Source organism: Gouania willdenowi, chromosome 4, assembly GCF_900634775.1.
Source record: "Gouania willdenowi chromosome 4, fGouWil2.1, whole genome shotgun sequence".
Taxonomy (NCBI): domain Eukaryota; kingdom Metazoa; phylum Chordata; class Actinopteri; order Blenniiformes; family Gobiesocidae; genus Gouania; species Gouania willdenowi.
This window is the reverse complement of record NC_041047.1, coordinates 30,067,378-30,091,031: the sequence shown is the minus strand read 5'-3', so window position 1 is coordinate 30,091,031 and position 23,654 is coordinate 30,067,378. Positions and strand designations below refer to the sequence as shown.

At 39.5% G+C, this 23,654-nt stretch overlaps 1 protein-coding gene across 6 annotated transcripts; it reads left to right on the top strand.

Annotated features, from left to right (window-relative positions):
• Window positions 1-333: 333 nt before the first annotated feature.
• Window positions 334-22,969, top strand: slain2 (SLAIN motif family, member 2). 6 transcript variants are annotated; one of them, XM_028444718.1, is made up of 10 exons: window positions 334-1,083; window positions 5,318-5,460; window positions 13,187-13,354; window positions 13,915-14,088; window positions 14,153-14,506; window positions 15,077-15,223; window positions 16,149-16,232; window positions 18,049-18,087; window positions 18,458-18,674; window positions 22,258-22,969. In XM_028444718.1, the coding sequence occupies exons 1-10, from the start codon at window positions 617-619 to the stop codon at window positions 22,319-22,321; spliced, it is 1,857 nt and encodes a 618-aa protein (XP_028300519.1). In that variant the 5' UTR covers window positions 334-616; the 3' UTR covers window positions 22,322-22,969. The 6 variants fall into 6 exon arrangements, with proteins under 6 accessions (XP_028300519.1, XP_028300518.1, XP_028300522.1 ...); XM_028444717.1 differs by having other exon boundaries at window positions 16,146-16,232; XM_028444721.1 differs by lacking the exon at window positions 16,149-16,232.
• Window positions 22,970-23,654: the final 685 nt, after the last annotated feature.

The following is a 23,654-nucleotide window of genomic DNA, read 5'->3' as shown; positions in this document are numbered from 1 at the left end:
TTGTCTTTTTTTTTTCTTCTCAAAAATATAATCATGCCTTATTGTATAGTGAACTCAGTACTTTGTCTCACCATTAGTAAATAGGGGCATGATGATAAACCAAAACTAATCAAAAACGAATCTGGGAAATGAAGACTTAAAAATACGAGTTAAATTATATGTATTAAACTAAACTTAAGTCAGATTAGTTGACAAGTCTAAAATACAATCAACTAAACTAGTATTCTAGATATGGGAGATTCGATTTAAATAATGTATAGAAGTTACGCCACCGTGAACACAACACAAGTACCAGCGTGACTTCACGTTGACGCGCATATAGGTGTTGGTTGCGTGCTCGCTCCCGTGGCTGTGCGTGCTTACCTCACTGTCCGCCTGTTGGTCTTTCACAGTTGGTGACGAGACGAATATGATGAAAATGGCCTCGACCCTTCCTGTCAGCGCCAAGAGCCGGAGAAGATGACGGCGAGGAGCGTCTTAAGTCCGCCCAACACCGAAGAGTCTCCTCCGCTGACGGCGCTAGTGTTCCGGTGAACAAAGTCAGAGGAAGTCCCGCTAACGAGAGCAAACAAACACAGCAGAGCACCGCTGGTTCGCTTCGAGCTGAGGAGCCACCATGGAGGATATCAACTCTAATATCAACGCCGACCTGGAGGTGCGGAAGCTCCAGGACTTGGTGAAGAAGCTCGAACAACAGAACGAGCAGCTTCGTAGTCGCTCCACAATGTTGTCCTCATCCGGGGCGATGTCAGCCAACCACAGACCCCTCAGCGCCGGCTACGAGTCCTCGTCCCTGTCGGCGGGGATGGCAGCCAGTCTGTCCGGCTTTCCTGGGGTGGGGTTCGGTGGGCTTCTGGAGAACAACCGCTGTAGGAGCCCCAGACTGTCCTTCGACAGCATCAGCTTCAAGAGGGCGTATGACTGCGATGGGGCTTCGGCTGCCTCCTCCATGTCCACCATGAACTCTGTGTATTCAGACAACAGTGGAGTGTTCCCCGGAGAAGCAGAAAGCTCCATCCTGGATGAGGTGGAGATCTTAGATCTGGAGGACATGGACTGTCTACATGAAGATGAAGACAGCTGGTGAGTGTGGACACTTGACTCCATAGCAGTGAGCTTCTTTGGGTGGGGGAAGACACACACACACACACACACACACACACACACACACACACACACACACACACCAGGTCAGGGCAATATATCGATATTCAAGATATATCGAGTTTTCTATTTTGGCGATATGAAAAAATTACAATATCTCCTCTATCGAGATATATATTTATTCTTTATAGCTTATTTTGTTTTGAAATACTTGTTTTTGGAGTCTCTGCTTTCACTACTTCTCAGAACACCATAAAAAACACATTTTGATGGATTGCCTAGCGTGTCCTAATCCAGACCTTCCCCTAAACAAGTCACACTACAGAACTCACTCACATGTGCTGTCCCTTAGAGGAGAAAAAGACTAAAAGTGTCTATTTGTACAGTTGCTGTACAGACAGGCACTGGTGCTATTGGTACGGTTACCGAAGTACACGTACGTAGCGTCTTAGCGTTAGGGTTAGGTTATAACCCAATATCGTAACAATTTTTTGAGTTAGATTTAGGGTAAGGTTTAGTCTTAGTCACATGACCTAAACTGACCAATGACTGACTTATCATGTGACCTAAACTGGCCAATGAGGGGCGATGCCTATGGATAGAATGTCGGTATATTGATATGGCAACTGTACGGATAGCCACTGCCTATTGTGTTTGTTAATAAATGTGTCTGTGGCATTTTTTTCATAAAATTTAACCCAGAATTGTCTTTCTGGTCAGACTTCCTTTGAAATCTTGTCATTATCAAGATTTATATGGTATATCAGAAAAAATATCTGAGTTTTGGTTCATATCGCCCAGCGCTAACACGCACACACACACACTCACTCACAACCCTGTGTGTGAACCAGAGTTTGTTTTGGTTGACGAGTCTCATCATAGTTATTTCATGACTAATAATGAACTCACCTGGCTAAAACTAGATTAAGACTAAATGCTGTTAAAAGGTAAGATGACTAACTATTCCATTCATTGTGTTTCGTGAAACTAATCAGAACTAATTTAGTTTAATTAGTTTCTAATTTTATATTTGGAACAATTTGGTGTAAAATAATGTTAGTGAACTGAATCTTCCGTGATCCCAATGACTCCTTGGTGTGTCCCACTGATTTTAAGTCATGTAACAAACTTTCATACTGTCATGAGACTCTGATCGATAAACATTGGTATCATTGTTAAAAGTCCACGCTTGATGTTTATGGAGATTAAGTGAAAATGCTGCTTATATGTTGCACATGTAAACTTATGATGACATCCTGTTCGTGGTCCCTCATAGTTTCATGTTATTTGCATAACCTTTTCCTCTATGAATCATGATAACACAAACATTGCTGCAGCTCTTGATCTTCTCATTGCATCTTTTCCATCAACAGTCCAGCCTCTGAGGCAGCAAGCTATCGGGAATCATTTTCCATTCCTGATGCTTTGATTTGGTAGATCACTTGACTTGTCATAGCAGAGGTGACAGGATATCAGCCTGTACAGTCAATATAACTCAATGCCAAGAGGTTTTTTACTGCAGCAGCCACAGTAAGAGAGAGATGGTGTATCCTGCCTGTCATTTTCTTTTAGCATTGGATTTGTTACAGGCCTACAAATGCTCTGCAGCAATGAGAAAGTGAGACATGGGACTTCAAACAGCCTGGGAGTTTTGTTACTTGGGAATACCCATGTGATGACATCAAAAAGATGATCAAATCAGCGGCAGTTTCAACACAATCAGCTGTTATTGTAATGTAAATGGTTAGCTGGAATGCTATTGGGTTTTAGACCTCATCAAGTGAATTGTTCTCATTAGCCTTGTGTTAAACGCCAAACCTTTTCTTTTACACTCAGTACTTTAGGAATTTAAACACAGGTGATATCTAGAGAATAAATGACTAACTATAAGGCAACAGGTACCTGTGCTAAGTTAGGAAATTAGTTCTGCGATTCAATGTGTTTTACATGATTTGAAATCGTGCAACAGAACATATTGTATATAATAATGATATATAATGACTTCAGAGTTTAGCAATCATTAATAAAAACATTAACAGAGCTTGAGATCAATAAAATTATTATTATTTTTTAATCTCCCTCTCAGTCATGAGCACTAGAGAAAAATAGTTCCTTTAACTTGGATTTCAAAGTGTTCACATGTGATGCTGACATCAGTTCTGCTGCAGTTTGTTCCACTTCTTTGCAGCATAACAACTAAAAGCATCATCACTATGTTTACTGTGAACTCTGGGCTCCACTATCTGACCTGTGTTCATAGATCTGAGAGACCTGCTGGGTTCATACCTGATGTATTTTTGTCCAAGCCCATTCACACATTTATACACCAGCAGCAGAACTTTAGAGTTTATTCTGAGGATGACTGGTAGCTAGTAAAAAGACTTTGACATTGGACTAATGTGCTCCCTACACGTTAGTTCAGGAAAACAGAATATACATCAGACTCCAAACTACTTTATTTTGCAACCGTGTATAAACGTATGTACTGCAGCTCAGCATTGTGAGAAACATTGTTTATTTCTCCTATTAACACTTTTTTTCTTTTTTCTTTACCAAGTGTTAGCAGTTGTGAGCTTTCCCAGCTTTAATGTGCACATAGCTAGCTACACAACAGGGATGAAGCTAACTGTAGCTTCGGGGTAGCTTCCTTTCTTTCAACATCAGTGGGGAAAGAGTTGGCTTGTAAATTATCCAGTGTTTATTCAATGTGTTAATTACATTATGTTATAGTTCTGTTGTAGATTTGACTTGTTTCAGAGCTGTAAGATATATATACACACGTGCTGGACTGTTGTGGCAACCCCTCGGCCCTGTGTTAATGTGGTCTGATGTAGATCTAACCCACATGAGTTAAACACAGATTGGTTTGATTCATGTTAGTTGTCCTGAGAATAATCATTTTAAGTGACTCCTTTGAGCGACTCGTCCTCCATGAGCAGAACAACCTCAGCATTTGTTCTCTGGCTCTGAATCTCTGACATCAGACTACTTTTCTCAGATTGCTCACTCATGCCCAACAAAGAGCCGAGTCTCATTACATCCTGGCTGAGTGTTTGCCCTCTAGATTGGATTGATATCACGGATTACCACGTACTACCAAACTCCTGTAATCTTGTAGATTAGCATCAGCGTGGACTTCAAGTGTAGCATCGTGGCCTTGTGGCGCTTCCTGCGCCTTGTCAGATACTTATTGCCATCCCGTGACTGTGTGTGTGCAGCACTAACCATAAAAGTCGCAGCAGAGTTCTCATTGGCAGGAATGCAACAAATGTAAATGGTGAGTGATCAGCTGAAAAACAATAACAGTGACGGTCTCTGATTCATGTTGAAAAGACATTTCCTACAACTGCAAAGATGCTAACGGCAGCTAAATCTGATTCCTGATATGAAACACATTTGTTCCCTCTCAGTTATTTTGTGGCCTCCCTTTGTGTCCAGGAGAGTCCATCATTATTTACATTTTTATGGTTTAATTGAATGAAATGTCTGCCTATTTCTCACTCGTTGATGTCTTTATTTTTTCTTCATAGGCTTAATTTCAGCCTTTCCTCGAAGCCTAGACAAGAATTTAAAGATGTAAAACTGTGGTCTAAACTATCTACAGAATGTGTTTTTACAAAGGGCGGAGTAAGAATTGCTGAATGTTAATGTTTAAGCTCACTGCAGATTCAAAACTATTTGACTCAGAGATTTTATTTATTTCCAAGATCCCTATGAAAGTAGAACAGAAACCGCATTTAGTTGTTTTTTCTTTATTATCCCCCACCACAAAATGTGGAAGGGGGGTATATTTGAGTTCCGTCCGAATTAAAGGGGACAGCTTTTCCCCAAAACTGTTTAAGATAGCATAACCAAATTTGGTGTGTGGCTTCAGGGTATCAATACCTTAATGGAGTTCGAAAATGAGATGTGCGCAATTATTTTTTCTGGAGTTATTTCCCTTGTGCCGTTTTTTTACTCTGTTCGAGATATCTTCAAATGGGACAGCTTTTCTTAGAAAACGTTTAAGATAGATAGTCATTTTATGTATACCTCTAAGTTAGATTTAGGACATTTAGGAAAAGTTTGTGAGTTATAATGATGACCAATCTGGCGGGGTATGTTGATGACTGTCTTCTGTTTGCTTTCCTTTCGAGGTGTAAATTACTCCTGTTGTATGTTGGCTTGACCTATTGAGGAAGTTGTAATGTGTGCTGTTGTATAATTTTTCCAGGTTATACGAGGCCAAGCTAAACAGTCCCCTGCAGAAAGCTTTGAGTCCCATCGTGTGGTGCCGCCAAGCTCTGGACAACCCCAGTCCTGAGATGGAGTCAGCCAAACGTTCTCTGATCCACAGACTGGACCTCACCATGTCAGGTACGTGTAAGCATGGCTTCCCCCCAGTGACAGAAGAGAAAGCGTTTGTATCAGGATTAATGTTGTCTGGATACATTTGTCTGTATTCAATGATCTACTTTTAGTAATTTGGAGAAGTCACACCTTTTATTTTTTTATGCTTCTTGATCATTATTATTATTCTGTAACAAACTGATTTACATGCCACAAAAATAATCCTCTGGAGCAATAGTAATAAACATACAATAATCTAACAAAATCATTTCATGTGACCCTTTAAATGGGTATTGCATAAATCGTGTGTCAAACTCAAGGCAGGGAGCCAAATCCGGCCATTTAGAGCAACCAATTCTGCCCTCAGGAGAAAGTAGCAGTAACTGGGTTTTCATTACAGATTTTCACAAAATAAAAGCATTAATTCTAAATGTCGACTAAGTATGATTCCGCTTTGAACGTGTTTCCATTGAAGGTTGTTTTGGGTAGGAGCCTCTTAACTCCTGTGAAATCTCATCCCGTGAGACTTCGCTGCAGAAAGACGGACGCTACAAACCTCCTCATAACACTCCACATTCCTTTGTTGTTTCACGTCTAATGTGGCAGTAATAATTTTTTAAGTATAATGCTAAGAAATGTCTCGGTCTCCTCTTCTGTTCACACGTACCACGCTATGTTTTCTCTGAGAGAAGTGGTGATGTGACCAGGTACCTCACGTTCTTTGATGTGTGTTTTGCAGAAAAAGTGTTTCCATAGCACTTTTGCGACACATTTCAATAACGCAACATCTGAAATTCCTCCTTGTGAAAGCATAAAAACTTTTTAGCGATATTTGAGTGTTTTTTCAAACTTCAGGTGTTTCCCTTACCAGTTTTTATTGCCCTATTTATGGAAACACAGCTACAGATAACATGAATCAGTGTATAAATCAACATCAAATTCAATTATAGATTTCTCAGCCCCTCCAAATTCTCAATTTCAATGGAACGCCACAATGTTTTCACGGCTCAGTTTTCCATGCCTTATAACACATAGTGTGATACAATGTCAGTGTTTTTTAATCTGAAAATGTTGAAAGAACTCTGAATTTTTCCACATTCCTGAAATTTTCCCCAGATTATTCCACTAGATTAAAAAGGAATTGGTCACTAAATCAAAGTCAATATCCCGTAGGAACTGATATCTGTGACTTATTGCATGCATTATATGTGGAAGGACAAACTATGACATGTTAATAATGAAATTGCTTGTTTTTCTGCCTAAAATATGTGGCCCACTTGAGATGAAACTGGTCCGTAATTGGCCCCTGAACTAAAATGAGTTTGACACACCTGGCATAAATAAAGACAGATGCATTCATGTTCAAATTGAGGTCAATTAAAAAAAAAATCCCAAGTTTAACAATAAAGAATGCAATTTGTCATTAACATAAAAAGTGAAACACAAAAACTTAAAAGAAAAAGAAATTCAGCTGTGATAATGTGTGATATGCTTGTTTGACACCATAATCAAACTACAAAATAGCAATAACAAATACAGCTTCTTTCAAAAGTAATTATTGATATCACTTCTTTAAGTGTTAATGTTTATGTAATTATGTGTCTGTTTCTATGTTCAAATTTAAAAAAATTTTATCAGCATGTAAAACATTACATTTAAAATGACGAGAGGGAATGTGTGATGTTTTGGCTCAGAGCGTCCATTTACAGCTTTATTAATTTATATAATCAATTCAGTGCAGAAACTTGTGATAAGTGCGTTGTCGTTTTTCACCCGTTTCCATGTATGCCTGTGCTTAATTTTTGTAAGTGCTTTGCCCCGCCCCCTTGACAAGCCCACTTCTTCAAATAGATCCTCCTGTTAAGGTACTGCTATGAAATGCTTAAACTGCATTGCAGTGAATGCACCTCACTCAACTGTTATTCTTGGAGCACCACTGCCCTTACTTCCTCTATTTAACCGTTTAAGATTGGGAGCAGCTGCAAGTGGTGCTCCAAGAATAACAGTCCGGGTGCAGCGCGCAGCACTAAATGACAAAAATCACACTCAGTGGATCCAGTAACACAAATCAAATGACTCATTTTCTTAACCAGTTTAATCAACATGTTGTTTCAGCGTTACAGTGATCTAATTCCTGCCAAATTAAATATTGTACTGGTGCTTGTTTGGAGGAGATAACATCAGAGTGTGAGCTTTACACTCTTTGTTCAGCTTGTAATCATACCTGCAGTAGATGTGTGATTACCTGTAGATTTGGTCCTGTGTGTGTGGCTGATGCCATTGTTTTCTTACTGCTGAGTAATTTAACATTTACAGCTTATTACTGCTTCTTCTTTTTAGACATGAATTGCACTTTTATGGCATGTCCTGCTGTGGAATAAAGATGTGTCCAAAAACACAAACTACACCTCGCTCCTAAGAGTGAATGGGTTTGTGACTGTCATTCTCTAAGGGTCTGAGTGAGAAATAGGTAGTCTTTGATACTACATCAGCGATGGGCAATTCTATCACAGCGGGGGTCAAAAAAAAAAATGTGATCGTATCTGACCCGAGGCCCACATTATCAACATTCATGTCAGCATTTAGAATAATGAGCTATCAGAGCAAAATACAGAGGAGAGGGGAAAGGGTTTTGGCTTTTTTTTCTTAGTCTGAAGTTTTGTCAGTTTTTAGTCATTATGTGTGTTTTTGTTACTTTTTGTGCTCTTGTTGTAATGTTGTGTATTTTTCTGTATTTTTTGTTGTTTTCTGCATTGTCTTGCCATTTTGTCTGACATTGTTGACAGTTTGTGTGTCTTCACACATTGTGTTTTTTGTGTTTTCATAGACATTTTGTTTAAGTGGTTGTTGTGTCTATCTTTGTTGTCATTTTTGGGGGTTATTTTGTGTATTACGTTGGTCTTTATATTTCTTCCAACTTCTTGGAATTAAATTTTTGGGGATTTGTTTTGGGGGTCGCACAAAATTAGGTAGAGGACCCCATGTGGCCCCCGGGCCACCCACCAGTAGCCTTTGTCTATAGTTCATTGTTTTTTTTAACTGCAGATGTTTGGTGCTGTAAATTAAAGTTCCTCTTTGATTTCACACATTCACTCTTGTGGGTGCTTTTTGTCAGTGCTATTTAAGCACTTTGTGCTTATGTAAAGCACTTAACATTAAGTTTATTTGGACTTTGAGTAAAATATGTATTTGTCCAACCCAGCATTCATATATTTAATATAATAACAGAAATGTGTTAGTAGTATTTTGGCGTGACCAGGAGGGTGACCAGAGTCTGATAGTGATCATATTGAGGTACACAGGTCGGCCTTTCCTTTTGTCCTGTGTGTTTGGCCGATGTCCTTTTCTGAGCTAATAATAGTTTCTCCCTCTGCGGCGATGACTAGTCTGAAATCCTCCCAGTTAAACTGAGTGGGGGTCATTCCCATTTTGACACTGGTATGTCCATGTGACAGTTGGATCATGTTGAGAAGTAGAATAGCCACAAACCTTGGTGGACGAGATAAATCCGCCCCATTGTGCAAGAATCAGCATTTGGACACAGAAACGCCTCCTCGTCCAGCCAGTGGTTTCCCCCAATAGGACGTTAGCACCTCATACTGAAGGTCGGCTCATTGGATGTTATTTTAACAACCGCTTGTGGAATTGGCTCCTGCGTGCAGAGATTTGTGTGGATTTTCTAAATCTTGTGACAATTTTATTAATCATCTGCGAAAGATAAACTCTCTTAATGTTTTGAGCTTCCAAAGGATTTCATAAAGTTATGCCTCGTCTTAGGTGAAAAAATGGAAATCAATTACCAAATATAATAACAAAGATTACAGCTTGATGTAGTGAGGATTTTAAAAAAAGTTTTTGGGCTAAAATCAGGCTGCAGATACTGTTTTACTTTCCTGTCTCTGTATAACTGTGTGACCCGTGTAGAGCAAAGGTCCCATGATGAGCTGAGCTCAGTGTGTCACTGCTGATTGTTTTTCCAAAAACTGCATCTATGAATGGAAGCCTCCGGTTGTCACTGACTCCATCACCTAGACTACACACTCTCTGTTTTGTCTAGTGATTTTAGTCCAATCTTAAAACAAATCCTTTTATGTTGAATAAATCTTTGGTGAGGGATTTAAGTAGAGATTTTATGTAAATAAGTGATTCATTTCATACAATACAGAGAGTAAATCTGTTTATGACTCAGCAGACACGCCCTCAGACTCTCTTTCACACCCAGTATGTGAGTAGAGCGTGCTAACACTGTCACTATGGTCTCTGTTTGGTTTGCGTCTGCAAGGAAACGTCAACAAAACCCCTCCTGAGACCATTTGAGAGAAAAGTGAAGACTTGTTACGTCTCAGTATATAAGATATGCAGGTTTAATGTGTTGATCTTCTGTTTATTATTGTCAAATGTGAGGTTTATCTTTAACTGAGGCGAGTACCTGAGCCTGGATGTATAAACACTATCTTTAGATGATGTGTCTGTTATGTAACAAAAACAACAAGGAGGAAACACCTTCTTTAATCTGACTGTACGTGTGTAAACTCTCTGTTTAAGTTCATGTCCCACAGCGACAGTTTCAGTTTAGTTGCTACAGCTGAATGTGTAAACTCAGATGTTGCTTTGACAGCTGTGGAGTCGGATCACCTCTTCGGTGACCTCAAAGCTCATCACTTCTTTGACTTCTCGTTTCTGTTTGATTCTCTCGTCATATGCTGAGAAATATGTCTGTTTTGCTTTTGTTTTTTCTCTAAACTGCACTCACTAAGGTTTGGTCTGTCAGCTGTGGCAAAGCTTTGCGTGAGATTTGCCTCAAAACAGGAAATAAGTCTTCTCCATTATGGAAAGGATAGTCCCTCCTATGTTCTTTCCTATCCACTTTTCCTTAACTCCTGGAAGTGTTTAGGTGATGGCCATGATAAGGAGCGTTCCAATTCTCTAAAAACTAAGGAAACGAGGCTCAATGCTTCCTTTATAACCTCCTTTAGCCTAGGAAACACTGATGCATCCTTTACCAAAGGAGACGAGATAATGCTGCCCCACAATTCCTTGCGGCGACAACATTTAAAGGGACCTGCTCATCCGAGTAGGGATGTAACGATTAATCGTAAGGCAGTTAAAAATTGATTCATAGGTATCACGATTGACATCGATACTTTGAAAATTGAATTGCAGTACTTTTTTTAAAAGTACTGCAGAGGGCGCTATATATTTATCCCTTCTCTTGTCCAGCAGTGTACGCGGCGGGCGGAATCTGCTACTACTTTCTTTCTGGCCGCCTTATACTCTTAAACATGTTTATAAATGATTCCTTACCCCTTTAGCACCGAAAGAATATCTGTAAAAGTCACGTTTTTCTATTAGCTCTGTCTGCTAGCATAGCATCTCTTTTTCACTCCAAGATATCTGCATGCCAACTCACCACTGGGTTACCAGTGCCCTCTGCTGGTCCAAGCAAATATCTGATGTAAATCAGTGCAATGACTGTTTTTTTTTTTTTAAAGTCTAATTGTTAAGGCACAAAATAAATTTTCAGTTGCACTTTTAAAAAGAAAAAGAACTATTATGCAGTTTTGCATTGTTTACTATAGAATCAGAATTTAAATTAATAGGCTTCTTCTTCATTTGTATTATTCCTCTATTTATTTCATTCAAGATTGATTTTTAGTTAAATTGCATTGTTTTGAATAGTTTATCAAGGGATTCTTTTGACAATGAAAAATAAAAGGAAAATAATACAGTATTTTCTAGTTTTTTTTTCCCAAAAAAAAAAGAAATATTTTTCAGTCATCATTTCACTACAGTCCCATTTTGTAAAATAAATCGTGAGAGAATCGTATCGTGAATCGAATCGTATCGGGAGTTGAGTGAATCGTTACATCCCTACATCCGAGCCTTCACGGAAACTCAAGAAGACTGAAAAGGGACGCAGATCATGTAAATTATCAACTCAATAATATACCTTGAACAACTTAAATTATCTAAAACCCATATCTTATGATATTCAACCATATTATTAGATTATAAGTGACATAAAACAGACACTTTGTCAGTTAAGAAAAAGGGATCAGAGACATTTTTAGCCACATTATGTTTTATTCAACATTGAGTGTGAGCAACTCTTCCCAATGTAACGTTCATTTAGTTTCACTTTAGTTCATTGTAGCCTTTTTTCCTTTGATTTACATTTAAATCTTGTGATATTTGAGATTATATCAGCGCTTAGAGGCACATGGGAAAGTGTTATATATGTGCTTTTAGTAGTCCATTTTCAGAAATGTGTAGTTTTTTCACCACGACAGATGTCATTAACCTTCACCAACGTGATGGCCTTTCCCTAGCACCTTTAGGCTGTCTCCTAACACCTTTCCTTAACCCCGTAGACAACTAACCCTAACCCTAAAGTGGATAGGAATGGAGATGGGAGGGGCTATTCGGATGCAGCACTAGACTTCTTGTTTTGGGACTTAGGGTTAGGGTTTATGATTTGAGCATTGCTTCAGATTGGTGTTTAGCTCTAATATGTTACACCATCACCAAAGTCAAAAGGAAAAGTTATCAGAACTGTGTTATTGTGACCCATTTGTGCACCTCGTGCAGTATATGTTTGTTTGTGGCAGCCATATGACTGAGTACTGAGTGAGGGCATCCTGACCTGTGGGCTAGACTGTACTCTGTGAGGTACTGTATGTGCAGCTTCATGCAGTGTTGCTGACATTCCTTTGGAGATGTTCTATGTGAATGGAAGCAGAGAGGACTCAATGGTATTTCTTCAATAATGCATGAGCAGCAGCAGCATAAAGTGAAGCGCTGTGTAAAAGCTGCTTTCCTTTCAACAGATAAGAGAGGAACAGATACTAGTAAATGATTCTCCTTTCAGACAAAAACCTGCAGAGCCACTGAAAGTTTCCCTGTGAAAACCAGTTTGTTCCCAGTCTGATCACATAACAGAGACCTGGGAGTCCATAGCCAAGTGCTTGACAGTCAGCTCAGCAGATCTCACAGAGAATAGCCTTGTGCTTGATATGCACTGATTGAATAGCATCCATTGTTAAGTGCGTCTCCCAGCTAATGATGTCAAAGCTCTCCATCCGTCATGCACTCAGTCAGCGTACTCTGTTAAACACTCAACCCAACCCACAGTGCAGAGCTTTCACCAAGGCACCGCCCATTCACAGACACTGCTGCCATTTGTAGTCAAATTATGGGTCAGCTTGCAGACTTTCGTCAGACTAAGGGAAGGTCCATAGTGGACAAAGTCCAATGTTCGCTCAGTGGATGAAAAAAAGGCCAACAAGGAGAGATGGAAATAACGCCCACATGCTCCACATGCTCCACTTTGACCACAAGCGACTGTTTCTTCTGCCACACTGAGCTCTTTTTTCCATTGAGCAGTTGTTAGCATTTTGTTAGCAGCTGTTGCCCTGGCCACAGGGATCTGGAGCTTTTTTCCTTTGCTTCTTTGTTGATGGCCTATGCATTCCAATCTGTACTTGAACTTCAATAGATGGCTACCAAACTAAATTAATTGTTAAGATCAGCATGTTTTATTTTTGTATGGAAGTGGCGGATACTCTGAAAGTAAAAAGCAACATTAATGGTTTCTAGAACAAATGGGTCATTGGACTGATCATCTGTCTGGGATTTAACAGCTGTTTGCTCACTACTGTCCGTTTGGCTGCCACACTCTGTGTTCTTTAAAAAAAAAGTTTGTGAAGTGTTTTTAAGGTTGGACTAAAATTTGCTTCCTGTTTTGAATCTGCAGCCAACAAACGCAGGAGCCTCTATGGAAGCCCGTACGCTCAGCAGGGCTATGGGAGCCCCTACAGCACAAATGCAGCCAACAGTCCTTACAGCAGCGGCTTCAACTCACCCTCCTCCACACCAAGCAGAGTGCCCATCGTCAGGCAGCAGCTGATGCCTAATAATGCAGGTATGGACGTTTGTTGATAAAATGCCAGCAACAGCATGTTGTACTAATATATCCTATTCAGTAGAAGTACTGTTACTTGATTGAAATTGTACTCAAGTACAAGTACGAGTAAGTCATACATGAAATACTGAAGTACAAGTAAAAAGTAGCTGCAATAAATATTACTCAAAGTAAAAGTTACCAGGTATTTTAACCCCCCACGTTTATTTTTGGTAATAAATCTTGCCACGTTTTCCTTGCATACATTAAACATCTCATGTATAAACTTAAAAATAAAGAGACCAAATCTTGCACAATTGAAACTTAAAGACACACCGCATACTTTTTGACCCATATGAGTTTTTTAAAATGATTCCTCAATATACAATATACAGCGCTGGACAGTATCAATGCTCCAAGCGGGACTTCCCTCTTGAAATACCGACCATGTCAGTTTGGAGAGAAGTAACTAATAATGGTGACAGTACAGTGCATGATAATTGTGTTAATCCTTCTTATTCATTTATTGAATAATGAATCAGTTTGTCTACATAGCAATATTTTCTGTCATGTCCTCACAGCGTACCAGAGAAACACGACAGCAGAGAGGAATCCTCCAGCAGTGAGTCCACAGTCTTCAGTGGACAGTGAGCTGAGCACCTCAGAGATGGATGAGGACTCCGTGGGTTCATCCACAACCTATAAACTCAACGATGTCACCGATGTGCAGATCCTGGCTCGCATGCAGGAGGAGAGTAAGTATCAGTCTCAGCATCAGTTTCATCACTGATCTACAGCCTAACGGTGTTGATGTTCCAGGTCTGCGTCAGGACTACGCTGCTACAGCGTCCAGACGGAGCTCGGGCTCGTCGTGCCACTCTCTGCGTCGCAGCACCTTCAGCGATCAGGAGCTTGATGCTCATAGTCTGGAGGATGAGGAAGAGGCGGTCCACCCCGCTTTCCACCTGCCCTCCAACCGCTTCAGCCCTTCCCCTCGCCACTCCCCCCGCGCCTCCCCAAGGAACTCTCCTCGCTCCCGTTCTCCAGCTCGCTCCATCGACTACAGCCACGGTCGAGGTTCGCCTCAGCCAATCATCAGCCGCCTGCAGCAGCCTCGTCACTCTCTGCAGAGCCACGCCCACGACCTGCAGACCAATGTGGTAAAGAGTGAAGGTAAAGGCTGGTTTGTGCATCACATTCCTGTATGTCAGGGGTCACTAACACAAGCCCGTATGGACCATGTGAGGAGCTCTAGTCTAATAAAATCTAATTTACTTTCCAGGATTCAGACTCGCAAAGATAAATACATAATTAAATGTAGTTAGTACTTGGTTAATTTAATTTGTTATTAAAACTTTACTATCTTTAAATGTTTATGTTCACTGAAACATCGTGACAAATACTTTTAAGTGTGGCAGATCTGGTGTATGTTCATTGGTGTGTTTTTTGTTATATTTTCGATAAAGTTTAATGGAAATGAAACAATTGCATAAATTAGGAGAAAAAAAAGTGTTGCATATGCTTGAAACCTCGACATTTCCTACCGTCTTAAGTTCCTGTTAGCCTTCCTTATTATCTTACCCTCTAATTAAAGTGAAAATGTAGTATTTAGGAAGTGTTTGTCTCCGTAGTAGCCTTTCAAACTATACAGTACCTATGTCATAGGTCACAGTTTCAGAATGGTTGTTGACCCCTGCTGGTTGAGCTCCTACTGACTCTTGTCTTCCTGTGATACGTTTGTAGAAAAGCTGCGGCGCAGTCTTCCCAACCTCACGCGCTCCTCTGTGGCCACGGCCGTAGCTCCCGCTGCTGAACCTGTGAAGAACAGCCGCAGCTGTGAGGCTAACCTGCCTAATGGTGGTTCTCCTCGACACCAGAACCAGTCAGCCAGTGAGTGTCACTTAATGGGATATCTTGTTCTTTAATGAACACAGAGTCTCTCTAAAGCTGTGCATGAGTCTCTACTTTGATTCCTTAAACCATTTGGTTGTCATTTGACGTTCTTTCAAAATCTATTTGGCTCCCTGTGGGTGACTTGACAGGCTGTGTGATCTCCTGTAAATCAATGTGACTGATGATTTGTGTTCATCCCTCTGGCTTCACACACAAAGAACAACAACTTCCCACTGCTTTGTAGTAAAATGGCTGAAGTTTTTGGGAATCCTCTTTGTTCGTTTCCACTTGTTACTGTCTTTTATCCACTCCCTTTTTGTCTTGTTATTGTCTTGGCATCTCTTTCACTTCAAATCAAAGTTCTCTTCTTGCTAATCATGATGCCAGCAGCAGCTCCTGCCTCTTTTGGAGTGCTTCTTTTTAGAGGCTACTATCCTACTAAGCCTATAGAATATCCATTAGATGTAATGGCTTTGTCCTTAATCCACAGTCTGTAATCCATCTTTGTTAAAAGAAGCAGACACTGTTAATACAGGATAAGGGATGTAGTGACACATTAAACCATCTGAAACCTGCTCAGTCAGGCTCAGCCTTTCTATACTTGAGTAGAAGCCGTCTGTGGGTTGACTGAATCTAGCTTTGCCTGTGCTACATGACTTACTCCCAAAGCTGCTGCTCTGCTGGGCCTTTCTTTTCTGTAAAGCATGAGTAACACCAACCGTGTCCTTCTCTCGGGCTGGACTCACATCGGTACCAGAGGCTGAAAAACATCCTCTCAGCTCCTTTGCTTGGTCAGCTGTCACTCTGAATGGTTGAGCATGTGGAGCCCCCTTGTGGCTTCAGGCAGGAACAGTGGGTTCATGTGTCCCCTCTAATGAAGCTGGCTGCCATCCCATGCTGATGTCTCCCTGTTTTCCAGCAGCAGCTCAGCTTCCCAGATACTCCGCCCCCTCTCGCTCCTCGCCGAAACCCAAACAGCACCTCCAGAGGCCGTCAGCCCTGAGAGGTAACTGCCAAAGGCTACGAGGTGCACATGCACACGTGCACAGATACGAGGCTCGTCTAGAACAAAGAGGTTCCTGTTGAGCGGAAGTGATGAACTTGTTGTGATTATGGAGCTGAGGGAGATTTTTAGAAACATGCAGCTGTTGGTGTTGTTCCCTGGCCGTGTTTTCAGCTCTGGGAGCGTCGGCTTTAACTCCTGGTTTCTGTTTCTGGTCAGAGAATTCTCATGACCAGCAACATTTTAAGGCCCAATTACAGCCCTACATAAGAATTTGTTGATATATGAAAGTACATTAAATTACACTCACTGTCTGTTTCATTAGCTACAGTTGGCTCATTTTGGTTTTAACCAGAGGTGTAAAGAGTACCGATATATCATAGTCAAGTAGAAGTAGTGTTACTTGATTGAAATTGTATACAGTAAGTAGAAGTAAGTCATATGTAAATTACAAGTAAAAAGGAGCTCAATTAGATAGAAATCAAAGTAAAAGTTCCTAGTTACTTTCACCCCCCATGTTTATATTTGGTAATAAATCTTGCCACGGTTTCCTTGCATACAGTAAACATCTCATGTATAAACTTGTTTGAACGTCAAATGATGGTCCACTGGTCATTGTGTTTATGACATCATCATGACACAGCATTACTACATCAGCAGCAGAGTCGTTACAAAGCAGGATCCTTGGTTTCATGATGTCACGCCAAATAGTGGCGGAGCTTTGACTAATGAGACGGGGCCAGGTATTCTCTGAGCATGGGTTTCCTGTTTTCTGAGCTGACATGTTAGCATCCAGTGTGGTGTGTTCAGTGTTCCTACAGTATCTGATGAGTCATCTATGACGTTAACCCAGAGGCTTTCTGCTCTGTGGATTCAGATAATCCCGTTGGTCACATTTACTGCTGAAGAAGAAGAGTTTGACTTCATCTCCATCCCAGACACTGTCGTTGTGTCATTGGGCAAGGCATTTCACTCTGTGGAAGTGTTGCATAATGTCCCTTTCTTTTTAAAGGCTGATTTACTCTTTGAACCATTTTTTAACAGTGGCCAATTCAATGTATGTTCAATTCAATGTATGTTCAATACCCAGTGATCCTGTTGAGTGGGGTAGTCCATCCTAGGATGAACACACAGATGTGTATTGTCTTTGACACACACTTCAAATCCATGTTTTTGGACAGATGAACTGAATCCCTGCCTTTAGCTCATTAGCAGCATCACTAACCTCTGCTCCACAGCACAGCTGTACTGCTGTCATTCAATTTCAATTATACATATGTTTTATCTGCTAAATAATAGGATATCTACAAAGAATAAACACAGCAAAAACACTTGGTAAACAAGCAAGGCCAGTCAAATTATCTTATATGGGAACACTTTGTGTTTGATGGTAAAGATTATTAATTGTATTTATCTTTAAAGAACATATTTTACATTGTTTTGTGCAAAAATAAATACAGTTTTAGTTGACAAATAATAGTTTGAATAATCGTGATTTCAATTCCGACTAAAATAATAATGATTATTATTTTTCCTATAATCGTGCAGCCCTACCTCCTGCTGATTAATAATAATCGTATGTATCCGAGCCATTAGTTTCTCACAGACATGCTTTGCTTCGTCATCATTATTGTTCCTAAAAATCAGTTCTTTCCCTTTAATCGTCTGTTGATCTGATGAAAACACACAGGTTTGTTGTGCTAGTAGTGAGAGGGACGGCCTGATGTTCTCAGGTGAAAGCCTAGCGTGCCTGCATGCGTGTGTGCGTGCTCCCCACTCTGAATGAAGGCCTGTCTCTGCTGTGTCCGTCTCTGTTTAGTCCCCCTGTCCTGTTGTTTTGGAGAAGAAGGGGATTTCAGTGAGTATTCACTGACTTGTGTATCGTATTGTGATTGTGTTGACTTGCTGTAGTTGTGTTGTTGTGCTGCTGGTTTCCATGAGTGTTTGCTGGGTTTGTTCATCTCATTGGGTTCAAACCTCAAAGATGTGTTTTTTTTTTTAACACTCATAAAGATGTTTGTTTGTAGGGTTCATGTTGGGTTTATAACCTGGTCTGCTCTGACACACGACCTCATCTGTGTTTTTTGATAAGTTGTGGGCGGGGGTTTTGTGTATATTTGTGCACTGTGATATATTTGAACTCATCGTGATCATGATCTCATTGTGAATGAAAGAAGTGTGTGAGAACTCTAACTGGTCTCTGACGTCACACCTCTGCCCATCTCTAGTCCCGTCTCCCAGTAAGCTGAGGACTCCTGTCACTCCGTCTCCACTGGCCCTGAGGCAGCCGGTGAAGGCCACCTCCACCCCAAACTCTGCCACCTCCACCCCCACGCGCTCCCTGGCCCCACCCCGCAGTGGCCTGCCCCGCCCCTCAGCAGCAGCAGGAGGAGGAGGAGGGGGGATTCCTCTGCCTCGCAGCAAATTGGCTCAACCTGTGCGCAGGTACGTTCACTTCCTGTCTGTCACATGACTTCAGAGTTGACGTCATTAACACAAATACTTGATAAAGCACAGTCACCAGTCAGAGTGGATTCAACTTTTTCACTTCAGATGCCATACAAAAATAGTTTGTAATAGTTCCAATTCGATTAATTTTGTCTTTTTAATGAACAGTTTGTTAAGTCTCACTAGAACTATTACATGGAGGTCAAGTGAAACTTTAAAGGCGATCACAGAACTCCTCTGAGGAAGACTGACAGTTGACAGTCAAAACATGTCAGGAGTTGTGTTGTCAAAAAACTCAATACCGAATAAAGTTTCAATACCAAAAAGTGAGTATCAGATACGATACTCACTTGCAAAAGTATCGATACTAACAGCGCCGTGTTCATCTCTTAATATATCTATGGTTCATCTCCAGTTTTTTTTTTTCTCGCCTGTTTCACTTGACCACTTTATTCGCTGCTGCAAACACAGACAGACACATGTGCACCTGAATACTAATAGAAACCTATATATCCAGGAATTGACCAATGAAAACTGTTAAACGCGGAAATGGACAGAATCAACATGAAACGCCGTCACCGTGAGGCAAGGAACCTTATTTATGTGGAAATGTTCCGGGGACCACTGATAAGGTGCACCGCGCCCCCCTCATTCCCTGGCTGCATTAAACACAGCCTAAAACACATCAAACACTGTCTAAAATTGCCAAAAACAAAAAACTGCGCAAATCATCACTGACTCCTTAACACAGAGCCATCAGTGCCCGTTTAACTTTGCTGTGCCTGTGAAACTTTGTCCTTTTCTTGTCAAGAGCAGCGGCGCTTTGTAAATACATGAGTCAGCATTAATCAGCTTCACCTGCTCAGAGTGTTTGATCAACATCTCATCAGAGCTACAGACAATCTGTGGATAAAGTTGTTCTGTTGTTGTGGATGAGACCATCCATTCCAGGGATTGTAGAGTCTGGAACATCGTAAATGGTATCGAGTTTTTTCCCCTGAATATTGATATCAAGTTTGAAATTATAGTATCGTGACAACCCTAGTCTGATTAAAAATTTATTTTTACTTATTTTGTAGTGTGCAACATTAGAAAAAGCTCGATCTATGAAGGTAGATGTGTTGTAAAATGTGAGAGCTTGTAGAATGTGATGTGAGCTTGTGTATAAAAAACTCCACACATGTAAAATGAACCCTGGTGTCACTTTGGTGATTATTATTATCCTAATACCACAACTCTATGGTTACAACTTCTCACTACTACTGCCGCTGATTGACCAATCAGAAGGGAGGAATTGGTGGTTAATGCAGCGGACGTATGGTTCTCATTGATGAAGGTTTGATTCCCAGTGGAAGCGACTCCAGTGTTTCTTTATTTTTATGAGACAGATCACATACATAGTCATTGTTTTATTGCTTTGTCACATTTTACAGATTTTAGATTTTGTGAAATACTTGAACCGCTTCGTCACTGCATCAGCCATCAGCTCACAATCCTAATCTCTACATACCGTATATCTAAATTAAACAAAGGAGAAGGAATCTCCATGACTCTTTTTGTTCAGAAATGACTAGGGCTGAACAATTTTAGAAAATAATGTAATTGCTAATTTTCTCCTCAATATTGTGATTTAATGTGCAATTATTTTTTCAAGGGCCTCTTGTCATGTATTTTTCAATGAACACAAGCAATAAATCAATCTGTTTCATAATAAACAATTTCAGATTTATTTAAACTTTAAATAAACAATATACATTTTAAAGCACAGATTACAACAATAAAGCAAACAAATCTGTGGCTTCAACATACTAACTTCACCTTTCATGAAACATGTGGACTGGTACAAGACAGGACAATAAAAATAAATAAAAGAGATTTCAGTCTTTGCGATTAGAAAATTGCATTTTAGGATATTGCGATAATATTGCGAATGCATCAGTCTTAGTTTACATCATTTTTTAAACAATCTGTGGAGACAAACTTCAGCGAGCTGCCTTTACTGTCCACAACAATCACTTTGTTCTGGCTTGGCGTATTTCTACACTTATAAATATGTTTAGTAACAGACGTCTCACAAAATGTGTTGCAAAACTCGAGCAGCGCAGATTCATGCGACAAAAGTAGTTTGTGTTTCTGTAACCACAGAGAAGTTTTTTTTTTTTTTTAAACCATGTGAGTAAATGTTGGATTACACCTTTGCAGCTGTCGTTTTATTTGTGTAAACATTTGTCTACACGTGTTATTTTAATTCTACAGGTTCACATTTTTTCACATCATCTGTGACATTTTTAATTTTACACGTGTGGATTTTTTAATACACAAGCTCACATTCTACAACGATCATTTGACGGTAATCACACAGAGAACAACAGTAACAGTCGGTATGAAGAAAAACTCACCCTTTTATTAACAAATGTGTTACATAGTTTACAACATAAGAATATTCTACAATCAAATAGAATAAATAATAATAAAAAAATTAAATCCTTTTTTTTTTTTAGAGATTTTAGTTCAGGGGCCAAATATGGAGCAGTTTCCTAGATTTTGTGACCAATTTCTGTTTCATTAAGGACAATATAATTATGTAATAATTTTATGGAAAATTGAAGGATTTTGTAAGAATTTTGAATTTGTTAACAGTTCAACATTAAAAATAACTGCATAACGTGATATAAACACTGGGAAAACTGTGAGCACCTGCAAATGTTGAGTTTAATTTACACAATGATTAATACTTTCATTTTTAATTTCTCTTGCGGGCCTAATTGAATGCTACAAAGGGCCAAGTTTGGCCCCCGGGCCATGAGTTTGAAAAATATTTTAGATGGTCGATATAATACTTGTTTTTGTTTGGTTTTCTTTTTATTCTGATATCGGGCCGATATGAATATGAGATCAGTGGTAAACTGAACTATTGACTTTGTAATTGTAATCAATTATAGTTTAACTATGTTACAGTTCTACACATATGTAGTTAATAATTATTAAAATATGTTTCATATCAAGCTTTCCCACATTTTACGATTTAAAAAAATAAAAAATGAAATTGAGGGGTATAGTGACACAAAAAAGGCTCAGACACTCACACCAAAAATATTAAAACCTATATTTTCAATGATTGGGAAGCCAAATCAGGTAATCAATAGATGATAGATAATTGATTTTAGTATATTTTAAAGATGATTTAGGACCTGTTATCATAACAGATGCTAACAGAAAGCTAACACAAGAGGAAGGTTAACTTTTAATAGGTTTTTAATTCCATGCTCAGTTGTTTTGATTCATTGTAATTGAACTTTAGTCATTGAAAACATAATTGTAATTTACTTTGAGGATAAAAAAAATAATTCAAATTTAATTGTAATAGGAAAAAATGCTGGTCACTGTAATCATAATTGGACATTGGTAATTGAAGATGTAATTGTAACTGAAAGTGTTGTGATATACACAGATATTTACATGTCAACATCCACATGTGTGATGTAAAGTGTTCAATGAAACTGGTTCTGACTGTGAGTCTGTTTGTGCTAGTTTTCATTGTATGTGAATAAAATGAGTGTAAAATGTCTCTCCTCCTCAGGTCTCTACCTGCTCCTCGTACGTACAGCGGCCCTGGTGACAACTGGAGAGAAGGTTGTTACTGAGGGGACAGCAGGGGGCGCTCCTGTCCAACATAAACCCAGTACAAATATGGCACTTTATTTACCAGTGAAGACGAGACCAAGTCTCACAGATATAAGTACAACTCTGAGTTTAACTTAATAAGGAACAGTGTCCGCTTTGGGTCAGAGACCAGCTCCCAGCATGCATCTGTGTACTCAGATGGGATCAGGCACTGCAGTCGCCAAAGAAACCAGAGGACGCGTGTGACTGGGCGCACTGGGTTCAGCCAGTTGAGTGAAGAGGTGCTGCTGTCTCCCCACAGTGAGCACCCCAGCTTTGCTCCTGGTGTGAAAGCCACCAGAATGTCTGCACACATTAGTTTTGGATGTTATTTATTCAAATGATTTACGTCAGTATTGTGTCCAAAGGTTTAAGTTGTTTGGGTTTTGACTGAATGCTTTGTTTTGATTTTGATTGGTTTGGTTTTCCAGATGTTTGTGCTTTTGACGCCACCTCAGCCAAAGTCTTTGAAAAAAAAAAAAAACACAGTTTGCCAAGATTATCCTTTGCATTTCTTTAAATAAAGTGCTTTAGTCTGGAACAGGTCGGCATTATATCAGATGTTCACTCATCCAGCCAAAAAAAACACCAAGAACCCATTAAACCCATGAATTTAAACATGTCTAAAGTAAAAAAAATGTGGCCTGGTTTGTGCAAAGAAGACTAAGATAATGTCAGTGTGAGTGTGATAAAACGAGTGCCTATGATTTAAATACGTTTCTCTCTCTGGGCTTTAAACATTTTTATTTTTGTTTGCTGTTTATCTTTTAGTGCCAAAATCTAAGTTTTGCCATTAATCATTTCTGCCTGAGGGATTTTTGTTTTGTTTTGTAGAATCGACACAAATGTATGATTGCTTTATTGTTAAATATGCGCCTTTGTATTTATGAGGAAAGATGAAAAATGTAAATGAAACTATTTATTAAAGAGAAAGGTGCCTCAGTGCTCAGATTCATCAGGAAGTCAGGACGAATGTTGCAAAAAGACAAAAGCACACCTTTTCGTGTGAGCGTTTTTGTTAAGGAACTTTTTTTTATATCCACAAACATGACATTCAGTTCTGTCTTAAAGTCACATTTCAAATAAAATGTTGGAAATGTTCTCATTTGTCTCTTTTTAACCCATTATTCTATGTGTTATATATATATATATACATAATTTAATTTCTTTTTAAGAATTATGTGATTTTATTTTCTACATATCTGTTGTGTTGAAAATGTCACACCCACAGTAAGTATGGTATTCATTTTAAATGCAATTTATCCCGCGCTCCGCCATGTTGAAATGACGTCATTGGTGACGTGATAAGCCCCT